This window comes from Octopus bimaculoides, chromosome 5 (assembly GCF_046866305.1).
Source record: "Octopus bimaculoides isolate indiv1 chromosome 5, ASM4686630v1, whole genome shotgun sequence".
Classification (NCBI taxonomy): Eukaryota; Metazoa; Mollusca; class Cephalopoda; order Octopoda; family Octopodidae; genus Octopus; species Octopus bimaculoides.
Window position 1 is genome coordinate 76,406,404 of NC_142932.1, and position 16,537 is coordinate 76,422,940.

Consider the following 16,537-nt stretch of genomic DNA (forward strand, 5'->3'; position numbering starts at 1 on the left):
CCCTATTCCTCTGTAGAATGTTTTCGCATTGGATGTGAACAGCTTATTTTGCTTGTAAAATTTGTTTCTCCTTTCAAATCTCCGTATTCTTTCAGCTTTTGCTTGGACTTTTTGCTGCAGTGTTTCTTTTGTTGAAAGCAGTTCTTTTCTTGTTGAGAGTCTATGTTTATTATTATTATTATTTTATGTTTGACTTTTGTTTTGCATTTGTACAAGTTGGATCCAAGTCTCACCCAGAGACCTCAAGAGACAACAAGTTAGAAGTTCATGTAGGTGTTATGTCTAGGGTACCATATATTTGGATTTGTACAGTTTTGTTCAAGTGAATGTTTAAGAAACCATAAGAAAATTATGTTTACTTTAAAATTTGAGATCACATAGACAGTATTTTACGTAGGATATGGGCAGTTCCCATGAGCACTATCTTTTGAACTTCAGCCATTTTGGGGTTTCCTGGTATCTGAGCTAGGTAGTAATCAGCCCGTTTCGCTGTCATTCCCAGGGCACCTATGACAATAGGTATTGTTTTCGTCTTCAGATTCCACATTTTGCTAATTTCTATTTCAAGATCTTTATATTTGATCAGTTTTTGGTAGGTCTTGACAGATACGTTTATATCGATTGGGACAGTCATATCAATGAGGAGGCATGATTTTTGTCTGAAGTCTTTCAGTATGATGTCTGGCCTATTTGCGTCTATCTTTCTGTCAGTTTGAATGGTGAAGTTCCAGAGGAGTGCAATGTGATCATTTTCAAGTACTGGGGGTGGTTTGTGTTCCCACCAGTTTTTATCATGGGGCAAGTCCAGGTTTTTGCATATTACCCAGTGAATATATTGTGCAGCTCTATCATGCCTGTTGAGATACTCTGTAGGCGCAAGCAGACTGCACATGGAGACAACATGATCGATGGTCTCATTTTGTTGTTGGCATATACGACATAATGGGGAGCTGCCGTTCTTTAATATGTTGGCCTGGTAGTTCTTTGTAGGTAGGCATTGATCTTGGGCTGCTATGATAAACCCCTCTGTTTCTGATTTCAAGCCAGAGGCCATTAACCATTGGTGGGTAAGGGCTTTGTCAATATCTGCATTATTCGCTCTCTTTGGGTATTTGCCATTGAGAGGTTTTCCATGCCATTTTTCAGTCATAATAGCTAAGGCAGCAATTTTAGCACGGGTTTTCAAGCGCTTAGCTTTTTCTGTAGGTGTTTCTATTTCGTCTAATTCTTGAATTTGTTGCAATTGGAATTCACTTAGATATTCCTTTGCCTGTTTTGTTACTGAGTAAGATGCTTTCTTGCTTTCATATTTTAAGACAAGTTTTAGCATCCAGTCCTCAGAGTTTTTCAGATAGGTGTCTCGGCCAATTGTGGCTACCTTCATTGATAATGCCAGCTGTAGAAGTCCTCGACCTCCCTCTCTTCTTGGCAGATAAAGACGTTCTATATCTGCCTTAGGGTGGTGCATTCTATGCATTGTCAACAGTATTCGTATTTTTCTGTCAACATTACATATTTCAGTAATTGACCAGTTAACGATGTTGAAACTGTAAGTCACGACTGGTATGGCTAGAGCATTGATCGCTTCGATCCTGTTTCTCGCGTTCAGCTCTGTCTTCAGTATTGCTCTCACCCTGCGATAACATTCTCTTCTGATCCTTTCCCTCATCACTGAGCGATTGATATTGCCCCCTTCAATTACCCCTAGGTATTTGTAGCTCTCCGCTGGTTCTAACTCTTTTATGACATTTTGCTGGTCAAGGTTCACATTAGATGTATTTGTCATTTTTCCTTTGATAAAGGTAGCTTTTGCACATTTATCAAGGCCAAATTTCATCCTGATGTCATCACTGAATTGTTTAACAATCGCTAGTAGGCCTTTGAGTTGGTCATTTTTTGCAAAGAACTTTAAATCATCCATGTAAATGAGATGATTTATATTTTTATCAAATATTTTATAACCATACTGTGCATCATTGAGCAATTTTGAGAGCGGTATTAGGGCTAGACAGAAGAGGAGTGGTGATAGTGAGTCACCCTGGAAAATGCCACATGAAATTCTTACATCTCCAGCATTTAGAGATTCATTGTCATTGTTCAACGTCAGTGTGGTTCTCCATGATCTCATACTTACAGATAAAATGTTTCGCAGAGTAGGAGCTATTTTATACATTTCCAGACATTTCCTAATCCAGCTATGTGGTAGGCTATCAAAGGCCTTTTTATAGTCTATCCAGGCTATTGACAAGTTTTTGTGTCGCTTGTGACAATCTTCTAAGATCATCTTATTGATGAGTAACTGATCTTTACAACCATAAGATCCACGTTTACATCCCTTTTGCTCATTAGGGAATATGCTACTTTCTATTAAAAAACTATAGGTGTACTCGGTTAGGACAGATGTTAGCGTCTTATACATTGTTGTTAAGCAGGTTATGGGGCGATAATTTTTTGGTTCGTTTGTTTCCTCATTTTTTGGAAGCAGGAATGTTAAACCATTAACTAGCCAAGAGGGCATCAAACTAGGATTTTGCAAAACATCGTTGTAAAGTTTTGTTAGCAGTTCATGGCTTTCTGGGAAGGCATTCAACCAGAAGTTAGGAATTTTATCCTTTCCTGGAGACTTCCATTTGCTTGACCTCCTGAGAGCAGATCTTATATCTTCTACCTTGACCCACTCCCACTTTTGCTCCTCTAAGGAGTCTAGGTCTGTAGATATTCTATCAATGTAGATATTCTATCAATCCTTTTCATTGTGTGTTTTATCTTCTGCCCATATTTTATTCCAAAATTCTTGCACTTCTTCTTTTGATGGGACAGACTTTATTGTTACTGGTGTGTTCCCTATCTTCTTGTAGAAATTTTTGGGGTTATTTTTGAACATGTTATTATATTCCTGGATTTCCTCGAATTTGTCCATAATAGTTAAGAGTGTCTTTTGGCATTATCTCCAAAGCTCCGTTGATTACAGATACAGTTGTCGTTCTTAGTCGCCAGATTCTGTAACCCTCATTTCAAGGACCCTGTATTTACTTAACTCTTCAAACGTTTTTATAAAGATGTTGCACTCCACTACGATTGACATAACTATGAGTAAACATGACGTCAATGTGATTTTCATTTACAACTGAGTTGCTTTCGGTGACGTTTTCACTGAAAAAGAGCACTGATATATATTGTAGGCGCACGAATACTTTGAAAACTTAGATCTACAAACAAAACTTGCTGGTGATCACCTAGAAGAGTAACTGATTCATAATGATGAGCGTATTTTTTAACAAGTTTCCACCAACTTTGAGAATTAGAAGCAAGAGCAATAGAACGGCTATTGTGAAAATGAGAAAGGATGATCCACGTGTAAGATCATCATAGAGTTTAATAGGTTGGACACAACGAAGACATTCTTTAATTTTTTTTTTGTGAAGTTGCACACATTTTAAAAATAACGCATTTTTAAAACATCAAATAGAAGCTCATGGTTTTTTCATATTCTAAAAACCAAAGTATATATTACCTGTATCCAAGCATCCTACAGAAAACTGCAGAACTTGCATCGGTCCAGCTATCATCACAAATAGAACCCCAGTGTCCATTATGAAATATTTCAGCACGTCCTTTTAATTCGTGTCGCACTATTTTTATAGGTAAATCTATAAAGTAAATATTTATAAATGATTTACAAAAATGATTTACATTGTTTGTTTTTACTTAGACAACTCATTAATCAAACAGGTCACACATAGGATATGAATAAATGATGAAAGTTCGGACTCCAACGTGTAAATGTGGGTGTGTTCAAATTTTATTTCCTATAAATAATGAAACTATATCGCGGCAAGTAACACAGAGATAGGCAGCTCTGGACAATTCACTACTCCACGAAGACCAATACCAGAGACGATTAGGAAGTAAGTTTAAAATAAATGAGCATTAGCGCACACACGTTCATGCACGCACACACGTGCACTCTCACATGTACATGTATGCATAGACAAACAAGCAAAGTTCACAAGTCATAAACACATACACACACACACACATACATTCACACACACACATATATATATATATATATAAATATAAAAATATGTTAAAAAAACCTCATTTTAAAATATATTATAAAATTATATATACATATACAAAAAAAACCTATACACATACAAAACACCATACACACACATATACGCATACATACATACATATATATATATATATATATATATATATATATATATATATATATATATATATATATATATATATATACATGTACACATACATATACATACACACACACATATACATACATACACACATATATGCATATATACATATATATACATATATATATATACATATACATATATACACACACATACAAAACATCACACACACATACACACACACACACACACACACATATATATATATATATATATACACACATATACATACATAAACATACATATATGTACATATACATACATATACATACATATGTATACACATACACACACATACATACATACATACATGTATATACACACATATACACATACATATATACACATACAAAACATTACCCACACACATACACACACACACACACACACACACACACACACACACACACACACACACATATATATATAATAAGTTTAGATAATGTTCATATAAATCTTATTTTAAATATTTGCTTTAGTAATGACTTCGTAGAAGGGAATAATGTTTAGTTAGTTAGTAGGCTATTTGATAAATAATAGTTCGAATAATAGGTTTTAAACCTTATTTTATAATACTTGCTATAGTAATGACTTTATAGAAGAGAATAAAGTTTAGTTAGTCGTGTAGGTTTGTGAATAATACATAGTTCGAACAAAAATTAAACAAACTACTCAGAAACTATTATAAGTTCACCGAAATATTACTATTCCTCATAATATAGTATAACTTACGTACCTTAGATACTTATTACATTATCAGCTCCTATTACTTAAACTTTAATAATAATCAAATTATATTCCACTAAATAGCATACCATTGATTGGTTCCCCGTCTATTATACTTACTTCGTCATTTTAGTCATTTAATACGTTCTTCTACCTTCTCCTTATAACGCCATATTGTCACGTGATTTATATATTTTAATTCTACATAGAATGTTTAATATTTGTGTTCACGAAGGAATACCATTTTGTCACGTGACACACATCGTATAAATTCTATGCTTCATGGGTAAAACTACAGTCAACAAGGAACCTTCAATAAGATAAGTGATGCTGTTCTTTTTATTAATGATGTTAAACGTTCGAATTCATTTAATAGTTAATAACACTATCTTTTTATATGTTTTTCTTTTCTTAATCCACAGAAAGCATTTCTTCATTAGACGAACTATGCCTTTAACTTGACAGATCATTATTATTATTATAAAAACTTGACATCTTATGTATTGTACTAATAATTGCTTTCCCAAACGTACAGATATTTCTGTAAGTAATGTTTCTTTAATATTAGTAGGTTAGACAGAGGTAGAGAGACAGAGAGAGAGAGGGGGGAAGGAGGGAGGGATAGAGGGAAACAGAGAGAGAGAGAGAAAGAGAGATGGGGGAATATCTCACACCAGGAGACTTGACCCAGTGCTTGCGATAAAATGCATTTCGCTAAAAGCACGCAAGCATCAGGTGGTGCTGTTAAACCGAGAGGGAGATTAAGTCCAATATTCGAACAGGCCACGACGGAAATCAGAATGCAATGAGCTGGAACAAAAGCAGTAAAACAATTTATTCATCATCCTTACGATTCCTCAGTTCATCGTCGTAGATATATATCGATCCTATAACGGTGAAATCCGAACACGATAAACCGTTATATGTAAAGGCTATTTTTTGTAACTGTAGCAACTCTGCTACTTCTCCGCCTAGGAATACAGCATAAGTAAATCCAGATACTCAGCATTTGACGACATAACAGTACCAAATAACTTTGTTTTCTGCGTTTTTTTGCTGAATCGTGGCATGATATGATTAAAAGTCTGCAAGCTATCACACTAATCAATAAATGTATCGATTACTCAATCGATAAAGTGTTCTGAAATGTAGCTTAGACTACAGCTACGTCAACGGTTATTTTGCTGTCAACTTTCATTACCAGCAAAAGATGTTCTGGTGACAAAATAGAACACAAATTTGGAATACTAAGCAAGACCTTTTTGCAATTCGTCAGAGCTGTACCTGTTGTTAATTTGTATAAATATTATAAATTTACGACTTACCAGCTGATGAAATATCATATGAGCTCACAAGAACGATGACAGCCACCAAATCTAGTGAAAGAAATATAAGAAAATATCAAATGTTTTGTAGAAAATGTTATGGGATATGAAGAATAATATTTGCGAGATGATTCTGTAAACATTAATGGTTTGTAAACTGAAAATGAAAAAATGAGTTTATCGAAATACTATTTCGTCGTTCAAATAGTAAATTACAATTTCGTTTTTAGACCTGTAATTACGTTAGCATAATCTTGTCGGTGGGTGAGTAATCTGTCCTGTATGAAAATACTGGTTTCAGTAATTTGAATTTTTAGCTAGACATCAATCCCGTATTGAATCCAATTCTGGTTGTTACTTTTCTTCAGAAAAGAAACTCGGATATTTCACTCTATAATTGTTATTCTCTATAAATTTTGTTACCTTGTACCTAAGTTAATAATTTGAGATATTTGGCAATTACATTCAGTTGCATTTTTTTCATATTCTAACACAAAGCTTTACTGAACTTGAAAAATGACACTGAATGAAATTAAGCAACATTATTCTCAGAAACGTTTGTGCTGTTTGTACAAACGCAACCATAAAACTTGCTAATTTCTAAAAGCTGATCATAAAATTACATTGTTTCAGACAAAACTCAGAATGTTTTCACAAATGCCTTTTATAGAATTAAGAGGTTTCTAAAAACTAAGTTTATATAATCGGATTTAAAATTCTACTTGAAACAAAGTCGCAGAAATTTTGTAAAATTGTTAGAAATTTCGTTCAAATTACATATGTGAATTTCTTGTTTACAGAAGCACCAATGTTTAAATAGATCAATGTGTAAATTTGATGAAAAGTAATGGTAATAAATTTCCAGATATCTTAAGTCTTTGAATCGTTTATTTCAACATCTATTAGCAGTTTTTGCTTACTGTCTATATAAGAATTATTAGTTTGCTGTCTCTGTATACGGATTATCTAGTATGCTGTCTCTATATATGCATGATCTGGTTTACTATCTATGCAAGAATTATCAGTTTATTTTCTATTATAAATGCAAATATATAAATACCGTTATGGTAAAGAGAAGGGCTAAACTATCACCTGATCATCACCTAGTTGTTTGCAATCAGAGATTATCGACAGCAGGAGGAATATACAACAGTATTAAGTCCAGGGTGATTTACAAGATGAATTGGGAAGCACTTACACTACATGAAATCATAAACAAATATGCGGTCACTATGCTTTGTTTGACGAGAGCGGCTTGGTGTGACGCCAGGTGGTAAAAGAACCCCTTACTTTAGCCATATATGGATATATAAATAATGGACGGATATACAAATAATGTGTTTATAACAACTGTTTGGAGCCAAATACTAAGTTGGCTTTGATTTCGTGTTTGAAAATTTCTTTGTAAAAGTCATTGAAATGTAACCAATTCTATTTTTCCTTCCTAAAAAACTTAAGTTATTTTGTACATAATATTAAGTACAGTAAGACGGCTGCAATGTTGTTTGGATAAAGCTTACTCCTATTATGATTTCATGTAATTATTATCACTGTACGTTTCAATCAAAAACCAAACCTATATGAATTGAGTGCGATCCTTCAGTCGCTAGTATACTTCTGGGTCAGCTTAGTAAACGTCAGTTATTAAGTGAGGTTCACGGAACAAAATGTAAGAGGATTGACTTCATGATTTAGCTTGCTGTCTAAATAATTGTTTCTAATTTTGGCAAAAGACCAACGTTTTTGAGATGACGAGTTACTTGATTACAGTGATTTCTGTCACCTGTTTCATACTATATTTTATGGATCCCATAAGGATGAAAGGCAAAGTTATTTTCAGAATGTAAAAAGGCGAGACAAATACCGTAAAGCATTTTCTCTGATGCTCTCGTGATTCTGTTATATATAGGTATTGAATTAAATACACAAAATATTTTATTTCAGAACAAAAGAGAAAGCTGACGAATTTGAGCTCAGAACGTAAAGATGGACGGAATGCCCCTAAGCATTTTGCGCGGTTTGCGAACGGTTCTGACAGTTCGCGCCTCATAACTTGAAATAATATAAAAGTAGCTTGTTCTACCCACAAATATAATCAACTCCATTCAACACGTGGACCAAGGAGTTATTGCTATATCGAAATCTTATTTTCCATGGTGTTATGCAAACAACGGATTACAGGATTTTGGCATGTTTGCCATATAGTATTATGAATATTATTGAACTTTTGATTGAAGCGTACAGTGATAATAATTACATAAAATCATAATAGGAGTAAGCTTTATCCAAACAACATTGCAGACGTCTTTCTGTACTTAATATTATGTACTACTAAGACGGCGAGCTGACAGAATCGTTATCACACCGAGCTAAAAATGCTTAGCGGCATTCCATCCAACTTTACATTTGGAGTTCAAGTTCAATTTTATCTTTCATCCTTTCGGGGTCGATGTAATCGACTTACCCACTTCTTCGGAATTAGTGGCTTTGCGTCAAAATTTGAAGCCAATATTAAAAACAATATAAAGTGCTGCTAACTGGCAGAATCGTTAGCACACCGGACAAACTGCTTAGCTGCTTTTCGTCTGTCCTTATGTTCTGAGTTCCAGTTCTACTGAGGTCGACTTTGTCTTTCAAGGTCGATAAAATAAGTACCAGTTGAACACTTGGGTTGATGTAATCGATTTAAACCCCTCAGAAATTGCTGGCTTTGTGCCAAAACTTAAATCCAATATTTTCTACAACAAATCTTGACATAATTTTAATATTAAACACTGCTACAGCATACTGCCTTACTTTATATAATATACTACCATAGCTTGTTGCTTTTTGTTATATAATATAAAAGCGGCGAGCTGGCAGAAAAGTTAGCACGCTGGGCGAAATACTTAGCGGTATTTCATCTGTCTTTATGTTCCGAATTCAAATTCCGCCGAGGTCGATTTTGCCTTTCATCCTTTCGGGATTGATAAATTAAGTACTAGTTTTCGTACTGGAGTCGATCTAATCGACTGGCTCCCTCCCCGCCCAAAATAAATTTCGGGCCTTGTGCCTAGAGTAGAAAAGAATATAAAGGCAGCGAGCTGGCAGAATCGTTAGCATGCCGGGTATAATACCTAGGTGGATTTTGTCCGTCTTTATGTACTAAGTTCAAATTCCACTGAAGTAAGTTTCGTCTTTCAGCCTTTCAAGGTCAATAAAACAAGTGCCAATGAAGTACTAGCTTCAATGTAATCGATTTACCCACCTCCTCTGAAATTGCTGGCCTTGTGCCAAAATTTGAATCTAGTATAATATACTGAAATGTATTGCTGACTTATAAAATATACTGCTAAAATTTCCTGAAGTAACATACGATATACGCCTGAAACTTCTTTCATATATCTTTTGTCTTTCATTTGTTTCAGTTATTAGACTGCGGCTATGCTGTGGACCGTTTTGGAAGGTTTTAGTCGAACGATATGTGTGTGTGTGTGTGTGTGTGTGTGTGTGTGTGTGTGTGTGTGTGTGTGTGTCATTCACGGTGTCTGAGAAATAAAACAGATGGTCTCATATTTCTGCTGAAATAAAGAATTGAAGCTAAATGTTTCACAATGATAACAAAAATCTGTTATCATTCCCGGATATATAAGTAATATCAATATTGTCTGCAGTTGACTATTATCTTAAAAATTCTTAAATGACTTATCAAAGTCACGTAGTAACAACAGCAACAACTATCGAAATGAAATTTTATACAATAACAATTATTTCAAATTTTTGCCACAAGGGCAGCTTGGGGGACGAATCGATTGCATCGATTCCAGTGTTCAACTGGTACTTATTTTATCGACCCAGAGGGTTGAAAGGCAAAGTCGACCTCGGCGGAATTTGAACTTAGAACGTAGCGACGGTCGAAATACCGCTAAGCATTTTGTCCAGCGTGCTACCGATTCTGCCAGCTCACTGCCTTATTTTCTATAATAATAATGCATGTTAAATCCATTGTAATCTCGTAGGAAGTTCCGAAGGTCCCGACATGTTCTGATCTTTGTAGAAGTGTCATAGTTCCTTCTTCCTTTTTCTTCTCACTTTTTTTCCATCCCTTGATCAAGGACCACACTCTGCATGGGTGGATTTTCCTCTTTCGCTTCTTTTCAGCGTAAAATTTCTTATATTTATTTATTTACTCCTTTTTTTGTTGTGGCTGTATTTGCATCAGATTGCATAAGATCTATGCCTTCTGAAAATTTGTACTTATTGATAAATCAATCGTTATTGAGTATTTTACTTCCGTGTAGGTATTAAAGAGTGTTCGATTTCGTTTGTAATGTGGCTTTGATCCATACAATTTTACTGGAAATTAGAAATAGAGCACAAAACAACGTAAACTTCAATTTAATTTAACACAAAGCTCGACGGGTTACGATCGTAGTCATCAGACACTGGTAGACAGGCCACGATCATGGCCCAGATAGATGCATTTTAATTTATGGGCGTTTGTTGGGAGTCTAATGTCACTCAAACGCTCCGATACCCCCCAGAATGCAAGGGGACTAAGAGTTCAACTAACGACTTTTCAAAAGATATTTTAACTATTTTTTTTTATGTGTGCATGATAGTCTCATTTTCATAAAATGTCCTCAGTAGTCCATGCCACGTAAGTGGAAATCCCAGCGCTTTATGGGTTAATAATTCTACACAAGCAAGCACATCATTGTACATATCAAATGGTTGTCTGTCAGAAGCTGTTATTTTTTATGTTTTAGTGCTTTCAGTCATTGAACTGCAGCCATGCTGGTACACCTCATTGAAGAGTTTTACTAGAACAAATAGACCTATGTTCTTATGTTTTAAGTCTGGTACATATTCGGTCGTTATCTTTTGCCGAACCGCTAAGCTGCAGTTACATAAACAATATCAACACCGTTCTTCAAGTGATGGATTACACACACATACACACACAGTGACGCACACACACACACACACAGTTACGCGCGCGCGCACACACACACGCACACACACACACACACACACACACACCACGCACGTACGCACGCACACACGCACAAACACACACAGTGTTATCAACTCCCGAACATCTTGAGCGCCAGCTACACACAGGGCCAGCTACACACAGGGCCAACTACACAGTTTCGATAGCGTATATATGATCGAGAGGATAACATCTCTCCTGAACAGGATACCAGTCTGCTGCAGGATATTACTCATTTACAGCTGGGTGGACTGCTCTTTACCCGACTGTGAATTGAAACGGCGATAACTGGAATTTAAAGAAAAATATGAAAACACTGTGGCTAAGGACTTCATTTTCTTCGATCTTCGGTTTTGTTTTTAATATTATAAACATTAAGGACGGCGAGCTGGCAAAATCGTAAGCAAGCCAGGCAAAATGCTAAACAGCATTTCATCCGTTCTTAAGTTCTAAGTTCAAATACCGCCAAGATTGACTTTGCCTTTGATCACTTCGAAGTCGATAAAATAAGTACCAGTTGACACTGGGGTCGATGTAATCAACTTATAATACCCTCCCGCGAAACTACTGGAATCATGCCAAGATTTGAAGCAAGTTTTACAAAGACTAAAATAGGCAATGAGCTAGCGAAGTCGTATGCACACCGGGAAAAAGGCTTAGCGATATTTTTTCCTTTTACGTTCTGAGTTTAAATTACGCTGAGGTCAATTTCATCTTTTTGGGGGTCGTTAAAATAAGTACGAGGTGAGCAGTAGAGCAGTAAACCAATATTAAGAGCAATAAAAAAGATAACGAGCTCGCAAGATCGCTATCACAGCGAGAAAATTGTTTAGAAGCATTGCGTCCGTCTTTATGTTCTGAGTTCAAATTCTGTCGAGGTCGACTTTGCCTTTCATCCTTTCAGAGTTGATAATGTAAGTATCATGTGAGACATGGAGTCGATATAATCGAAGTTTCTGGCCTTGTGCTAAGAATTTGAAACCAATTTTGATTTCAGAAGGCTTCAAGTTTTGGCACAAGGCCAGCAATTTCAGGGAAGTGGGTAAGTCGATTACATCGACCCCAGTGATCAGCTGAGTAGTTATTTTATCGACCTCGAAAGGATGAAAGGCAGTCGACTTCGGTGGAATTTGAACTCAGAACGTAGGGACTGACGGAAGGCTGTTAAGCAGTTTGCCCAGAGTATTAACGATTCTGTCAGAACGTCGCCTTAATTTGAAACCAATATTAAGAACAATGAAGACTGGACAATAAGGAGCATTAGCGCGTCAAACAAAATGGTTAGCGGCATTTCTTCCGGTTTTACGTTCAGAGTTCAAATTTCGCTGGGCTATCTGTGCTTTCATCCTTTCAGAAACGATAAAATAAATAATACTCGTTCACTGGAGTCGATATAATTGACTAGCCCGAAAAAATTCCAGGCCTTGTGCCTATAGTAGTAAGAGTTTCAAGAACATTATACGACGAAAGCTTTGATAGTAGACTGCTATGGAAGGCATTCAGTGAGTGAACATTGTTTGAATCTTTACAATATATCTCACTTTGAGAATTGAGAATGGCTTTTTAAAGAATCCATCGAAGAACTGTTCTCAAACGGACCAGAATATTTTTGTCTCTAAAATTTCATCCAACTGCGACTTCATGCAATGGGCAGCGACCTTATATATAGATAGCGCAGATCCTTCTTTTATCCTGCTCTTTCATCCTAAGTGGACGTTAATAGTAAATATCGATTTCTGTAGTATCGAAATCATCTCTGTTCGTGCTAACAGCAGACGAGGAGTGTTAGTTTGATGTGCACTAGGAAGGAAATGATAGAATTACAGATATGATTACGTTGCAGAAAGCTTGGAAAATGTGGCAACACATTATTAAAAGTTTCTCTTTTTTTTTTCTTTAATGGCTTTGTGAAAGAAGTAATGACGGCACGTGTGATCCTTTCAAGGATATCTGAGATGAGAGAAAGGGAGATAGGAAGATATTCTCAGAGACGAGACTAGTTGTGAATGCTTGCAACAGAGGGATCTCTAATAAAAGTTCGCAAGAGACGGGAAATAATGCTACGCTAGATTAAGAACAGGTTACAGCCAGATAATTTACGTGTTAAGAAGTTCCGATACTGCAGATTTCGTCTTACAAATATTAGTGGACCCGGGATCGAATTTGAAACAGACCTCTTAGCCACAGCCGTGTTGTACCCCCTTAAACCGAAAGAAGCTGGAATCATTTTGCTACAGTAAAAGGATGTGTAATATGGATTAGAGTTAATATAGAAACCCTATTTAATGGATGAATATGGTATTACGTACATTGTTGAGTTATATCATCTGTCGTTGAACCGTCGTTGAATAACGTGGTTAGTGCTGCTTGAAGAACCCGGTGGTAAGAATAAACTACTCAACAGTGCTAACATACTATAGAGGATGTTGCCTGAGAAATAATGTTTTCTGCGTCCGTGTAATGATGTTAGTTTGTTTTGTATCCTTAATTCTGTTAGAACCAAAGATGGTTAGCATAGGTTCAGGGGATAATAATTGCACTAAAAATCTTTGGCTACCCAAATATACCAGTTGATAGTACAATCACTTTGGAACTCTTTGGATTTTTTGTTTGTCTGTATCAAGTGAGAAAAATAAGACTTTGACCTTAACTTCTAGCAAATTCATAAACCCAATTGCGTTGGTAGTTACTAGAGATGATAAATAAACTTAGCAGTGAAGAACTAAATTTAGCGTCTCCTACACCACACGGTGAGAACTCTGAATTATACGATTTTCATAGGATGAAAGGAAAAGATACGTTTTCGTATGGGTGTGTGTGTTTGTGTTTCGAGGGACGGAAAACTGAGAGGCGTTTTTGTGGGAAACGTGACATTATCGTTGTTGTCATGGGTGTTCCTGCTATTACTGTTGCATCTATTGTTCGTTGTTTTGCTGCTGCTGGTTTCGTTTCTATGCTTTTGTTTTTGTAGCACTTGTTTGTATTGCTTCTGGTGTTGGCACTGCTTTTGTTATGATAGTTGCTGTAACTGTTGCTACTACAGTTATGATTACATGTTATTGTTGAAGATGCTGTTATCGTGTTTGGGATGTTGACAATATTGACAGTTTTCTTTCTTGTAACCCTAACTGTGTTCAGAAGACCATTAAGGGGTTTGTAGCCCCACAAATGTAGAATCTTAGTCTTCTATCTTCTACTGCTGCAAACGGAAGGATCGTATCTATTAAGTTAATTAAATCGGGGTTGGCATAAGCTGTTCCTGATCCTTTTGGCTTAAATGCTCTACAAATACCCCCCAAGTTATGTATTTCTAAAACAGTAACCTTATATTCAGTTTCAACCAAGAAGCTCGCCACCGGGCAGTAGATTCTTAGTTTTGGCGACACTTTCACCGTCCTCACTTTTACCAAGCATCGACCCACGTATACAACTACGAGAATTGCTCCATAATATTTGTGAGAGAAGCTGCAGTATAATACTTCATCTCGATTTCCGAGATGTAACTGACCTCGACTGTGCTATAATGCTTGCATCAAGAGGTGAATGTCTTTCTTCAAACGTATTTCAGGTGGGTCTTTCTACATATCTGTTTTTTAACTTTATGCCCCGGTAGTTTACTGTATATCTCCTAGTTTTGTCAATATTTATTTTTAAAGATAGTCAGATTAACTTATCTTTTATCCTTCTTCACTAATCTTTTAGTTTCCCTTATGCGTCCTTTTGTATTTCTGATATTCTCACTGCACTGGCAAAAACCTAATAGCTGTAGTTACTTGGAGTTTCTGCACGCTGAACCTTGGAAAACAGCCGCAAGGGAGGTAATCCTTGTTCCCTAGGCAACAAGAGAAGTCAAGTGAATTCCATCAGGAATCATAACGGAAATGTTATGGTTTACACGGAAGGTGTGACGTGTAGATATACCAATTTGATGTACGCAGCAGAAAGCACGAAACACAACTTGGTTTATGTCGGTTATACAACAGAACAATTAAACAAAAGATTCAATGGGAATAGATATGACGTCAGGTACAATAACAATAGTTCGGCAAAACTTGCCGAACATTTTGTATCAAACATCATATTTACACAAAATTGTTTGATTGAATATTCTGCTTCTTTTTCCTTTTCTTTTTCTTTCCTTTTTTCTCTTTTTTCTCTTTCTTTTTTCTTTTTACAAGTTGTAAACTTGTAAATTTAAGACTGATAATGTCATTTCATCAACGTGGGGAAGCTGGTTGTCCTCGTTCATATTTTGGATTTGAATTTCTATGATTTTGAATTTTTATGTATCACTTTTCATTTTGAACTCGACAAAGGCAGGCTAGCTGTCGAAATATCGTTTAACCAATAAAATATCTATTGCAATCGCATCGCGCTCTTCGTATTTTCTAATAATAACAACAACAACAACAGCAACAACAACAATAATAATAATAATAATAATAATAATAATAATAATAATAATGGTGATAATGATCATAATAATAATAAAAAAAAATATTCAGACAAATACGTAACAAAAATATCAGGACTTACAAATATATATAACATACAGAAAATTGCACTACTGGGTACTGCACACATTCTACGCAAAACACTTTCAATACAGTAAACATAAGAGCACCACAACAAACCACAGCACATACCCAAGGCGCACAGAGCTGCGCTCGGTAGTGAAGTGAAAGCACGTTATAAAAATAAAACTACTGAACAATAATAATAATAATAATAATAATAATGATAATAATAATAATAATAATAATAATAATGATGATGATGATAATAATAATAATAATAATAATAATAATAATAATAATAATAATAATAATAATAATAATAATAATAATAACACCTACATGAACTTCTAACTTGTTGTCTCTTGAGGTCTCTGGGTGAGACTTGGATCCAACTTGTACAAATGCAAAACAAAAGTCAAACATAAAATAATAATAATAAGAAGAATAATAAGAATAAGAATAAGAAGAAGAATGGTATAGCGGTAAGTCCTCGGCAGTATAGTGGTAAGTATCCCCGTCTGTCCCGTGGTAGAACAGGGTTCGATTCTCCACCGGGGAACCAATTGTCTTAACTGGTACGTCACACGTATTGAGAAGAGAATTATCGCTGTGAAATTTTTTTCCTTTATTTTCTTTGTTTCCTTTTATATTTTTTCCTTTTTCTCTCTGTTTTTCTTCCTCCTTTTCTCTGTCACATGGCTTTGTAAATGACCAATCTGTTGTTTTTATTTCAATGGCCTACAAATCTATACTATGCGTTTCTCTGCCCTA

General features: G+C 35.5%; 1 protein-coding gene across 1 annotated transcript in view; it reads right to left on the reverse strand.

The window, feature by feature from the left end:
• The window catches only part of LOC106883855 (scavenger receptor cysteine-rich domain-containing protein DMBT1), a 103,375-nt gene that overhangs the window by 84,001 nt on the left and 2,837 nt on the right, over positions 1-16,537 (reverse strand). Inside the window, exons 2-3 of the mRNA XM_089352465.1 lie at positions 6,275-6,325; positions 3,515-3,650 (exon numbers count right to left, since the gene is read on the reverse strand). Of these exons, the coding sequence (XP_089208591.1) occupies positions 3,515-3,650; positions 6,275-6,325 (187 nt within the window). The remainder of the gene's footprint in view (positions 1-3,514; positions 3,651-6,274; positions 6,326-16,537) is intronic.